Source organism: Excalfactoria chinensis, chromosome 13 (assembly GCF_039878825.1).
Source record: "Excalfactoria chinensis isolate bCotChi1 chromosome 13, bCotChi1.hap2, whole genome shotgun sequence".
NCBI lineage: Eukaryota > Metazoa > Chordata > Aves > Galliformes > Phasianidae > Excalfactoria > Excalfactoria chinensis.
Window position 1 is genome coordinate 6,337,179 of NC_092837.1, and position 11,901 is coordinate 6,349,079.

At 50.6% G+C, this 11,901-nt stretch overlaps 1 protein-coding gene across 1 annotated transcript in view; it reads left to right on the top strand.

Annotated features, from left to right (window-relative positions):
* LARP1 (La ribonucleoprotein 1, translational regulator) overlaps window positions 1–8,794 on the top strand; it is a 38,391-nt gene extending 29,597 nt beyond the window's left edge. Inside the window, exons 8-20 of the mRNA XM_072347882.1 lie at window positions 485–647; window positions 899–1,043; window positions 1,254–1,428; window positions 1,924–2,093; window positions 2,381–2,740; window positions 3,480–3,603; window positions 4,158–4,363; window positions 4,452–4,558; window positions 4,918–5,069; window positions 5,384–5,528; window positions 5,715–5,824; window positions 6,311–6,438; window positions 7,536–8,794. Coding sequence (XP_072203983.1) covers window positions 485–647; window positions 899–1,043; window positions 1,254–1,428; window positions 1,924–2,093; window positions 2,381–2,740; window positions 3,480–3,603; window positions 4,158–4,363; window positions 4,452–4,558; window positions 4,918–5,069; window positions 5,384–5,528; window positions 5,715–5,824; window positions 6,311–6,438; window positions 7,536–7,748 — 2,198 coding nt within the window. The 3' untranslated portion in view covers window positions 7,749–8,794. The remainder of the gene's footprint in view (window positions 1–484; window positions 648–898; window positions 1,044–1,253; window positions 1,429–1,923; window positions 2,094–2,380; window positions 2,741–3,479; window positions 3,604–4,157; window positions 4,364–4,451; window positions 4,559–4,917; window positions 5,070–5,383; window positions 5,529–5,714; window positions 5,825–6,310; window positions 6,439–7,535) is intronic.
* Window positions 8,795–11,901: the final 3,107 nt, after the last annotated feature.

An 11,901-nucleotide genomic window follows, 5' to 3' on the forward strand; every position in this document is an offset into this window, starting at 1 on the left:
AGTAGGCCAAGCTCTTCCACCTGTTTTCTGCCCCTTGCAACACTCCTGTGTGCAGCAGTTGCAGCATGCTGATATTCTGCCTAGGCTTTATGTCACTCTGAAAGCCAAGTAGGAATCTTCACTGTTTTGGGAAGAGCTTCTACTAGCATTCAGCACAGCTGTGTCTGTGTAAACCCTGGCATAACTTCAGTGCAGAACCTTGGTGTATTATCTAGGCTATTTAATTGCCTCTGGATGAGAGTTAGTGATCTCTCTTTGCACTGGTGTATTAGGACTTCACTGGGATCCCTCAGGAAAGTGTGAGAGAAGTGGGCTGAGGAGTGGGTCAGCAATGCCCTGTTCTGTGCTGTCACGGGGACCCCCCAAGGGCAGTGCTAAGAGAGCTGTTAGTGCTGATACCTTGCCCCACATAGCAGCACAGACTGTCTGGCAGATCTTGAGGCTCTGTGTTAACCAGGATGTTCTCTTTGTTGGTGTCTTGCAGGGCACTTTGATTACCAGTATGGATACCGGAAATTTGAGGGCTCAGATGGCTCCCGCACCCAGAAGTATGCTAGCAACATCACTTACTACTTTGACAACATTAGCAGCACTGAGCTCTATAGCGTGGACCAGGAACTGCTCAAGGATTACATCAAGCGACAGATGTAAGCACCATCTCTCCTTGGTTAGGTATTCACCAGTGCCCTCCCTGTAGATTGTGTAGCTAATCTCTGGGGTAAGGTTAGAGCCAAGGCATGTTTACTGTGTGCTTTGCATTCTGCAGCACCAGTTTGTTGCTTCCCTGTGTTGCTGCTATTCAGCCTCATAAGAGCAGAAGCAGGGGGGATTGTTTCCATGGAGGGTATCCTGAGGAAGGTGGCTAGACCTGTCTCTCACTGATGTGTTATCCACACAGAGAATATTACTTCAGTGTGGACAACCTGGAGCGAGACTTCTTCCTGCGTCGCAAGATGGACTCAGATGGCTTCCTTCCCATCACCCTGATCGCCAGTTTCCACCGTGTGCAGGCACTGACTACTGACATCAGTCTCATCATCAAGGTGGGGGCCAGGAAGGCTGAACCTCCTCTCTTGTCTGGCTTCTTGTTTTCTTTGCCTGTTTTCTAGCTAGGTCATGGGTGAGATGCAAGTGACACCTTCCCTTGTCCTTGACTTGCTTCTCTTGAATTACATAGGGAAGAAGAGCTGAAGCTGAGCTCCTCCGTGTGCCAAAGCAGGGCCTTGAGCTTACCTGATTTTGCTTGGTTCTAGGCTCTAAAGGACAGCAAGGTGGTGGAAATCGTGGACCAGAAGATCAGAAGAAAAGAGCAGCCAGAAAAATGGGCTCTGCCTGGCCCCCCTATGGCAGACTACACGCAGACTGACTTTTCACAGTTCATCAACTGTCCCGAGTTTGTGCCCCGGCAAAGCTTCCAAAAGGAAACAGGTCAGTGTCTGAGACCCATCATTGGTACCACAGCAGGTCTGAACCCCTGGGAGTCATGAGTGTTTCCCAGGACAGGGTTCTGCTTTTTGGTTTGTATGCCTGAGCTTGAGTAGCCATGTAGGGGATCTGATTGGTGCTTTTGTAATAGTTTAGGCAGAACATCTGTTCTCACTAGCTCCAGGCTGTCATGGGAAAGTTTCTCCCAGAACAGCAAAATCACCATCTGCTTTAGGGCTCTCTGCATATCTGGGAAACCCACACCTGCAAAGCTCTGTGGTCACCACCAGCATCGTAGACTTAACCAGAGATTTTTTTTCAGCACTCTGGGGCAATATGCTGGCAAGCAGGAATGTTCCTGCCTTAGTCATTGCCTGCTCATGTGTCCCGCATGCTCTGCTGCCAAAATAACTTCCTCTAAACTGAGTGCTTTATGTATGCTACCACTCAAGCCTCCCACCCTCCCACTAAAGCATTTGTGGCTCTTGTTGGCTCCAGAGTCTGCTCCTGGCTCCCCACGTCCCACCAGCCCAGTCCCCACGAAAACAGAGGAAGTCAGTAACCTGAAGACAATGCCCAAGGGCCTGTCCACAAGTCTGCCCGACCTGGATTCAGAGACGTGGATTGAAGTGAAGAAGAGGCCTCGGCCCTCTCCAGCCAGGCCCAAGGTATGTAGCAATGTGGGGATTATTGGGGTGAAGGTCTGCTGGTTGTTTGAGGAGCTTTAGCCCTAAGTGAGCAGCAGGTTTTAGACCACGTAAGGTCTGTTTGGATGCGAGTGATGCTCCCATCCACTTCAGGGCTGCTCCTCAGTGACTGAGGTACAAATAAGTTGTTATCCCCAGACAACTTCTGGCTGTCATAAAGAAACAAGGGGCAAGAGTTGGGTCTCACAGCAGGTCTGTGCTGCTATGTGCTCTTTGTGTTGCATCACCATTGCTCCCCCTACCTGTAGAAACCAGAGGAGTCAAAGACCCCACAGCAGCAGAAGCAAAAGGACCAAGATGAGCCTGAGGAGTTGGACTTCCTCTTTGATGAGGAGATGGAGCAGATGGATGGCCGCAAGAACACGTTCACCGACTGGTCAGACGAGGATTCAGATTACGAAATTGATGATCGGGATGTGAACAAGATCCTCATCGTGACTCAGACACCTCCTTACCTACGCCGGCATCCTGGTGGAGACCGGACTGGCAACCACACATCCAGGGCTAAAATGAGTTCAGAGCTGGCCAAGGTGATCAATGATGGGCTGTACTACTACGAGCAAGACCTGTGGACAGAGCAGTTTGAGCCAGAGTACTCGCAGATCAAGGTGAGAGAGGCTCATCTGGGGAGGAGAATTCAAAAGGCGCACATGGCTCCTTCCAGGGAGGCATGGTGGGTTGGCCATGGTGATGATTTGTGTTCTGTACAGCAGTTCCTGGCCCATGACTGGGGTATAGCTCAGCTGGGATTGATCTTGCTGCAGAGTTTAGGATTCCTATTTTCCAGTGTCATGCTGTGTGGGATAAATACAGCTCTGTAACGTGCTGTAAAGCTGCAGCCAGTTGACTGAGGTTCTGGTAGCCAGGTGACCTGGAAAATGTGGTTCACTGATCTTCTGTCTGCCAGGGTCTTGGCTGTTCAAGACTGTAGTAATGTATAGGCAGTACCAGATGACTTGATTTAACCAGCTGTTCGCGCTGTCTGTAGTGCCTAGTGCTTAATGGCACAGTCCACTGAGACCCCAGTTACTGGAGATGAATTCATTGATGACTGGGGCACTCTTGGCCTGTGCTGTTCTCCATTTTTCTGCCCGTTTGCATAGGCTGGTGCTCTTTTTTTGTTTGTTTGTTTTTTAATAGAAAACTCACCTACCTCTCTAAGTTTGAGTCCCAGGTTGGTGACTCTTGCGGTCAGGAACTTGCCCCAGGCTCTTGCAGTGACTGAAGCTGTATCCTGTGCTCAGCTCTGTGGCTATTGCACAAGTGGAGTGGTGGTCACAGTGAGCTTTTGAGATGAGGGGACAAGAGGGTGTTTGGTTGCTTCATCATCTTCTTCTTCCAATGCAGCAAGAGGTGGAGAACTTCAAGAAGGTGAATATGATCAGCAGGGAGCAGTTCGATACTCTGACCCCAGAGCCCCCCGTGGATCCAAACCAGGAGGTCCCTCCTGGCCCCCCCAGGTTCCAGCAAGGTAAGAGACAATGGGGACAGGAATGGGTAGGACTTAATTTGTTCCTTATCCTCTTGGTTAGTGGTCCTGGGGTTCAAAAATAGCTAGATGGAAGCAAGTGGAGCCACAGCTGGTTATCTCTCCCAGTGAGGTATTGTTTTCTCAGCAAAACAATTTGGAGTTCCAAAAGAGGAGGCCCAAAAGCAGGAGTATCTCCACAGAGTGAGGAAATTTGGGCAGACTTCCATGAATATGACTTTCCTCTTGGACCCTTTCATTGTAGCATCCCTTGCTGAGTACTTTAAAGGCAGTTACTTGCTGGGCCTTGCTTACCTGTTGGTGGGATCTGGTTCCCAGGCAGAGCACTGGTCTGATCTTCCTCTAGAAAGCAGGTACTTCACAGGGTTCCTTAAAGTGTCTGCTTTTCCTGCTGCTGGCTTTGGTTTCTCTGGTCACAGACTGGCTTTGCAGTTGTTTGTCTCAGGAGGACTGGGATGTGCCCATTCTTTGGCTGTAGTGATGCTCTTGTACTCAGAGCTCAGTTTGACCCGGTTTTTTGGGGTTTATCTCTGCAGTACCTACAGATGCTTTGGCTAACAAGTTGTTTGGAGTACCTGAACCTTCAACCATCGCCCGATCTTTGCCTACAACTGTACCAGAATCACCCAACTACCGCAATGCAAGGACCCCCCGGACCCCTCGCACACCTCAGCTGAAGGACCCAACACAGACACCCCGGTTCTACCCAGTGGTGAAGGAGGGAAGGACGATAGATGCCAAGGTAGAACCAGGGCTGGGGTGTGGGTGGGAGACAGGAGCTTCCCAGCTGGTACGTGGAGTGGATGTACCTGATGCATTGTGTCTTACAGACTCCACGGAAGAGGAAGACAAGGCACAGTTCAAACCCCCCAATGGAGTGCCATGTGGGCTGGGTGATGGACTCCCGGGAGCACAGACCCCGAACTGCCTCCATCAGGTACTGGAGATGGGAGAATAGAGTCATAAAGAGACCAGATACAGGGAAGGGAGCAAGAGAGGGAAGGCCAGCGTTTGATCTCATTGGGCAGATCACCTCTTAGGTGGCTGCAGAAAGAGGTGGGACCTGTCTCATCCTAAAGGGAGCTGTGAAATTCTGAAGTTTTGAAATAATGAGGTATAATTGGTTTCCTTTCTATTAGGATGCTCTGTAGGTCAGGTCCCAAACTTGGAGTGGATGCAGTCACAGGGAGCTGGTGGGACAAACAAATGAGTGTTGCAGGGCGGAGCATGACTTCAGTATGTTGTTTGTTGGCTGGTTACAAAGGAAGGGGGTTGATGAGGCTCTCTTGTGTGCAGCTCTAGCCCCTCTGAGGGAACTCCAGCCGTTGGAAGCTACGGCTGTACCCCGCAGTCCCTGCCCAAGTTCCAGCATCCTTCACATGAGCTGCTCAAGGAGAATGGCTTCACGCAACACGTCTACCACAAGTACCGTCGGCGCTGCCTTAACGGTAGGCATGTGGGGAGGGCTGCCTACCACTGGATGTAGAGCAGGGTGCTTGTGATTTTTGTGTAGGGACATAGTGTATGGCAGCAGAGCCCACGCACAGAGGTAAATGGGGGTCTGGTAGGACAAGCTTGCTGGTAGCTGGTAATTCCTCATGGTCCAGAAGGTTAACAGTGTCCAATTATATGTATAAAATAAGAGACATATAAATAGAGGTCTTTATATGAAAAATAAGACCTTCCTCTGTGAGATCCCCTATGTAGGGTTGGTTCCCTGGGAGAAAGCATGTCTTGTAACCAGCTGTTCTTCCCCAAACAGAGCGAAAGCGGCTGGGCATTGGTCAATCCCAGGAGATGAACACGCTCTTCCGGTTCTGGTCCTTCTTCCTACGAGATCACTTCAATAAGAAAATGTATGAGGAGTTCAAGCAGCTGGCTGTGGAGGATGGGAAAGAGGGATACAGGTGAGAGAGGAGGAGCAGGGTGACCTTTTTCAAGAGGGGATTGTGGGAAGGGTGTTTTGTCTTTGAGGGCTTGAAAGTAAGACTAGGACCACCCTGGATCACATCCTTTATGTGAGATGCAGCAGGGTTCTTGCCTAGGTGTTGCATGCACCAGTGTCTGAGCACCACATACTCTTCTGTTCCCAGATACGGTCTGGAGTGCCTTTTCCGATACTACAGCTATGGGCTGGAGAAGAAATTCCGGCCAGACATATTTAAAGACTTTCAAGAAGAGACCATCAAGGATTACGAAGCTGGTAAGTGTCTCCTTTGCTGTCACCTGAGCTTAGCAGTGATGTTACCCAGACAAATGCGTGCCCCTGTGCCTCCTTTTGTGACCTGGGGGAAGCCGTGTAATTCTGTGTCTGACAGTGACAGGCTGTGACATCCGTGAGCCCTTCTGTCCTGCAGGTAAGAAATGCTCCTGCACAGAGCAGAGATGCTTGCTTTGCAGGAGAGGGTGGAGTGAATACTCACCGGCTTGAAGGCTGTTGGGGATATGGAGCTAGATTGTAGAAGGTCATAGCTTTCCCACCACTCATTGTGGTCACCAGCCCAATCACAGAGCCTGGAGCTGTTTCCCATCAATGGGGTTGCCCTAAATGGATGTTGGTTGCTTTCCTCCAGGTTCCTTTTATTTTGTCAGTGCCAACCAGTAGGACAGGTGAGCCCATGGGATGGGCATTGAGGAAGCCTTGAGGAAAGACTTTCTGACTCCTGGTTTGATTTTCTTCTCCCTCTAGGCCAGCTCTATGGGCTGGAAAAGTTCTGGGCCTTCTTAAAATATTCCAAAGCCAAAAATCTGGACATCAACAGCAAACTGCAAGAATACCTCAGCAAGTTCAAGCGCCTCGAGGACTTCCGAGTGGATGTAAGTAGAAACAGTGCCCCACACACCACAGTGAAGTACCCCCACAATTGCTCCAAGGCCTTTCCAAGGGCAGAGGTTTTCAGGATGATGTTCCTGAGCATTGTGGCTGGGGGAGTCAGTGACACCTAGTGTCACAGTCCATCATTGCAGCTGGGCCAAGAAACAAGCAGCCTCAGCACTTCATAATTTTCTGTCGTCCTTCAGCAGCTGCATTGCTGAGACAGCAAAAGCTCAGAGGCCAGTCAGGGCTGAAATTTATTAGGAAGCGCTGTGTGGTTCCCTTTCCCTGGGAAGTGCAGGCCATTCTCTGTACCTTAGCTGGGCAGAGAGTGGGGCTGGATATGGCAGGATTGTGCTGATGTTGCTGCCAGCTCATCAGATCAGGAGCTGAGGAGCTAAAGCTTACACGCCATCCTTGGAGCACAAGAACATGAGCAGAGATGAGTGACACTTAGGAGATGTGTCTCAGATGGATATGATGAAGGCAGACAAAGCTTTGAGTGGGGAAAGGAGGATATCTGTTGGTTGGGATGGAGCTGCAGAGCTGCACACACTGCCCACGCAGACACATGCTAGGTCCTTTCTTTCTTCTTGGGTCTTTCATATACTGTCTGAACCATCAGTCATACTTCCAGTTACTGCTGGCTTGGTATCTCCAAAGCAGAGCAGGTGATGCAAGGTTTGAATATAGTATATCCACGTTGGGGCAGCTCTCTGGCTTTATGGATGAGGGCCTGGTGATGTGTAGGGGAGGAGAAAAATAAGAGGAAAGTGAGTCTTAATGGCTTGAGTGGAGATGGCCTTGTGTAGCTTTGTCTCCCAGACTTCTGGACACATTCCCTCTTGGGAGGAAGGAGATGCTTTAAGCACAGGGTGACAACTTGGTCTTTCTTGGAAGACTGTCAGCAATTCTGGCAGTGGTGGATTTGGAGGGGAGAGCAGCTGTCCTAATACTGTGTGACTTGGGCAGGTATGTGTGTTCCCTGTGGGTCAGAGGGGCTGCAGTCAGAAGCCTACAGCAGGGATGCTTTCTGATCCAGGGGAGTGAATGTGCATTTGACAGAGGCTGTGCTGATACTGGGGTACTTTTGTTACAGCCACCCATGGGAGAGGAAGGTGGACACAAGAGATACCCAACGACGTCAGGGGGAGACGGCAGGAAGCGCTACCCATCCCAGTCTTCCAGCAAAACGGTCAGCCAGTGCCCATCCAGCCAAGCCCACGCCTCGCCCAGTCAGCCTGCACAAGAGGATGCCAAAAACCTGAGCCAGCAAGTCCCTGCTGCAGAGTCGCAAACAGTGGGGAAGTAGAGAGGATTCAGCTTCTGCTTCCCACCAGGAGACAGGATGAGTTGGTGGGGGACTGGCCGAGAGAAGTGGATGAGGGGTGGGATGGGAAGGGAATTGGAATGTGGATGCCCAGGAATAGCCTGCTGGGAGAAACTTCAACGCACATGATTTTTGTTTTCTCTTGTGTCTGGAAAGCAAAGACGATCCGCATCTAAAACACCGTTTTGCTATTACAAACCTGACCAGAGCCAGACCTGCCCCCACCAGACCCACCCTTTTGCTTTTCCTTCTCATCCCTCCCCTCCTGTGCACACGTTCATGTCTTAGTGTATCTTCAAAAAAAATATTCTGGCTGGGTTGGAAAGGGGAGATTTTTTTTATTATTATTATATATATATATCAAGTTTTAAATTATTGCTAGAAGTTTGTCCAGATCTACCAAAACAAGTCCGCTCTGTGCAACCCTGGTGACTCCTTTTGTGTCCCCACCCCTTGGATCGCTGGGCAGCCCAGCCAGGAAGCTCGGAGGAGTGAGGTTCCCTAGCAGGGGCCGAAGCCGCAGCATTACAGTGCTGCGGAGCCTCTGATCTCCATGACCTGGCTGACATTTCCTATCCCACGTCTGGCAGTGCTTCTTCAACACCACGTCGCTAAAGGCGCCCAGCCCTGTTGGTCTTCCCGGTCCGTCCTCCCCAGCGTCTTCATCTCCAAGCTTCCTGTGGGTCTGGCTCGCCCTCCACTCACCTTTTTACCCTTCCATCACGGACAATTTGGAAGTCAACCAAAGGACCTTTGCCAAGGATAGGTTTGTTCTGACTCCTTCCTGCGAGGATAGCAGCTGGGAGGCCGGCAGGCACCTGGACTTGAATCTGCATGGATGCTGCAGCCGCCTGCCCAGGGCCCATTGCATGCAAAGACAGGACTTTGCTGAAGGAGCCTTTCCCTTCCTTTTCACTTGGAAAAATGAAACAAACAACAAAAAACACGATACCCCCTGAAACAACAACAAAAACTCTAGAAAGACATCTCCCTTTGCTTTCTTCCTTGGATATATTAATTGAAGAAGGAAAAAAAAAAAAAAAAAAAAAAAACCCCACAAAAAATACAAAAAAAAAAAACAAAAACAAAAAACAACAACAAAAAAAAAACGTTGCCTTATGGTGGAGCTGGAATGGGGAGGCTCGCTGGCCTCTCGTGCCCCAGACCGTGCTGGGCGCTTGGCCCACACTCACAGACTCCTCCTGGCACTGCTGCCGAGCCCACCTGCCCCGCAGCCCCCTCCCAACCCACAGCTCCCTGGGATGCTCCTGCAGGGAAGGCACTGAGGGCAGTCATATTCCAGACTTGTGCTCACCAAGTGGTTGAAGTCCTACATTGCGTACGTACCACTGTAGCATCCTCCCTGCAGTGGTGACTGTGTGCTTGGTGGCATCGCTTGGCCTTCTCTGGGCAGCCTAGGTTATGCCTGGGAGGTGGGCAGCGTCTATCAAGGCAGCTGGAGGGACTTTGGTACTGGGAGGGCAGGCAAGGCCCTCATGCAAGCCGATGCTGTTGTCTGACACACGGTGCAACTCCTGCTGCTGCCAGACAGTGAATCTTGCTCTGTGTCCAGTAGGGACTTGCCTGTTGGAGGAGGGCTGTTGCCTGAGTAGCTGCAGTGGGGGCTGTAACAGTGTCCTGGGGGCTGTGCTGTGGAGCACTGGCCGGGCTGTGGGCAGCAAATCCTCCCCAGGTCCATGTTGGTTGCATCCCTTGTGAACGTGTGGCTGTGTTTGGGGGAATGGTCCAGGAGTGAGATCTGTGCCCCAGACCTGGAGCTGCTCGCCCTGCTGCTCTACTCTGTGCCCTGGGTCAGGACCTGTGCTTTGTAGCTGGCTTGGTTGAGACTCATGGCACGCTGTCCTCATGTGCTGTGAGCATGCTGTGTGCATGATACGGAGCGGGTGCTTGGTGGGCTGTAGAAAGATGCGGCTGACTGCATTGTCCTCTGTAAAATCAAAAGCTGGTACAAACATTTCTCTGAAGTATCACAAAGTCATTACAGCACCGTGTCTTGTAGCTGCAGGAAGGAGCCATCTCCTTAGGCTGTGTTTGTATGGCTGTGAGGCTTGCAGGTGGGAGCAGCCAGGTGCTGAGCAGAACTCAAGGTGCTGGAGGTTTGAGTGGCTGAAGCTGCTTGCTACACCCTGATGTTGCCTTCCCAAACTGACACAGCATCAAAGTCCTGCTTTATAGGTGAGGGAGAGGTACTGGTCTACAGGGCAGCTTTGTGAACCTGGGATTGAGCACAGCCAGGGCAGCTGCTGCTTCACTGTTTCCTCATGGTGTGATCTTGTTCTGGTCTGTCTGCTGCTATCAGAACGTTCTGCAGCTCAGCACCACTTAGAGGCCAGGTTTGGGGATGCTGTATCTGAGTCATCACCTTGCTCTGGGTCTCCCAGCATACACAGGCTGGGCTGGCAAGTAACTTTGGTGTAACTGCAGCCTTGACTGTTATGTCCACATTTCTCCTGTGAGCTGAGTCGGATCTCTGATACTATGGATGTGGCAGGACTTGGCCCTGCTTTAAGAAGGAAAAGCCTTGGAGCCTGGACTTGGGGTTGACCAAGGCTGTTAGGGAAGTTTTGATGGCTGTATGCAAGTGGCAGTGGGTCTGAACATGCTGCAGGTGGTCTTTGCTGCATTCCCTATGTTCCTCTCATTGGTGCGTGTTCTTTGGATGCCAATGATTTGCTTTTGAGCAACGGACAAAATAGGAAACTAGGAGAAACAAACTCCTGCTGTGGAGATGTTCCTTGTGGAGCAGACTGTGGGATTGGTCGGGTGGTAGAAGAGGCTAAGAATGTCCCATAGAATTTTCCAAAACTTGAACTGATGTGAAATTATCCCCCTAATTGCTGAGGTTAAGGCTGTGTCTGGTCTTGGCATGGAAGAGTTTTCCCCTCTGAGTCAGTGCTTTGTCACATTAGTGTGGCTGAGGGTGGCTTTTGCAGGAGGTCAGAGGAGAGATCCCAGCAATGGAGGTCCTTTGTTAGGGGACAGCAGGCTGCTGTGTGCCTTGTAGCACCTCCATCAGACAGCAGCATCTCCAGAGAGTAAAGGGAAGATGGAAACAAACAGCCTGCTCAGCTGGTGCTCGCTGCTTGGGCAGGAGGTGTCTGCTCCATGCTGCAAGGCAGGTGATGACATCTGCAGGCACAGTGGAAATGCTTGGGGACTGAGCTCTGCAAGGCTGTCTGATGTCCTACAGCAGGCATGGGGACGGGGCTGCAGTGCTCCCCCCCCTCTTGTGTGCACACCCCGCTGGTGCTGTGCAGCCATGTGCATCAGGCACTGCGCGTCAAGCATTGCACGTGGCTTGCTCCACCCCAGGGAATGAGGACAGCCGTCCAGAGCGGGGTTTTGCTTGGATTCCTCTTGTCCTCGTGCTGAGGAAGGAGTTCGGCCTTGCTTTTAGTTTGGTTGCTTCATCACGATCACGTGTAATGGTGTTTTAAATTGTTGTTATAACGATCTGAGCAATCAGGTCCTCTTATTCCTGTGACTGCAATGCCACTTGCTGACCCCTGCGTGGCTGCAGGCGCTTGTAGCAGCTCCGAACCTCTGGGTAGGGGTCAGCAGTGGACGTGGACGGTGTGTTTCAGAGGAGACTTTGTTGCTTAATGTGTTCATTTGGGGAGGAAAAAGGAAAAAAAAAAGGAAAAAAATAAAAAAAGATGGTGATGATGATGATAATAATAATAATAATAATAATAGTACTGCTGCTCCGTTTGCCTGTCTGTCCCTCTCCCTGCTGCACCCCTGTCAGCAGCTGTTTGCTGTAGCCCATGGGTTCCCTCGAGGTTTGGCAACTGCTCACATTGCTTCAGACTGGTGACTGTACTGGAAGGATGATTTGTGAAGCTCAGCGCGCTGCCACGCGTTCAGCACGGTGATGCAGAGGGGGCCATGTAGCTGTTAATGCCTTTCCAGTTATTTTATCAAAAGGAAAAGGAAAAAAAAGAAAAAAAAGGAAAAAAAAAGAAAAAAAAAAAAGGAAAACTGTAAATGTAGCAAGCTGTGTTTGCAATGCTTTTACTTTCTCCTGTTTCCTCTGAGACTGGTTATGTCACTGTCACTGTTTAGAAATGGATGCTAGGCTCTTTGAAGTGAGGGTTGCTACACTGATGTTAAA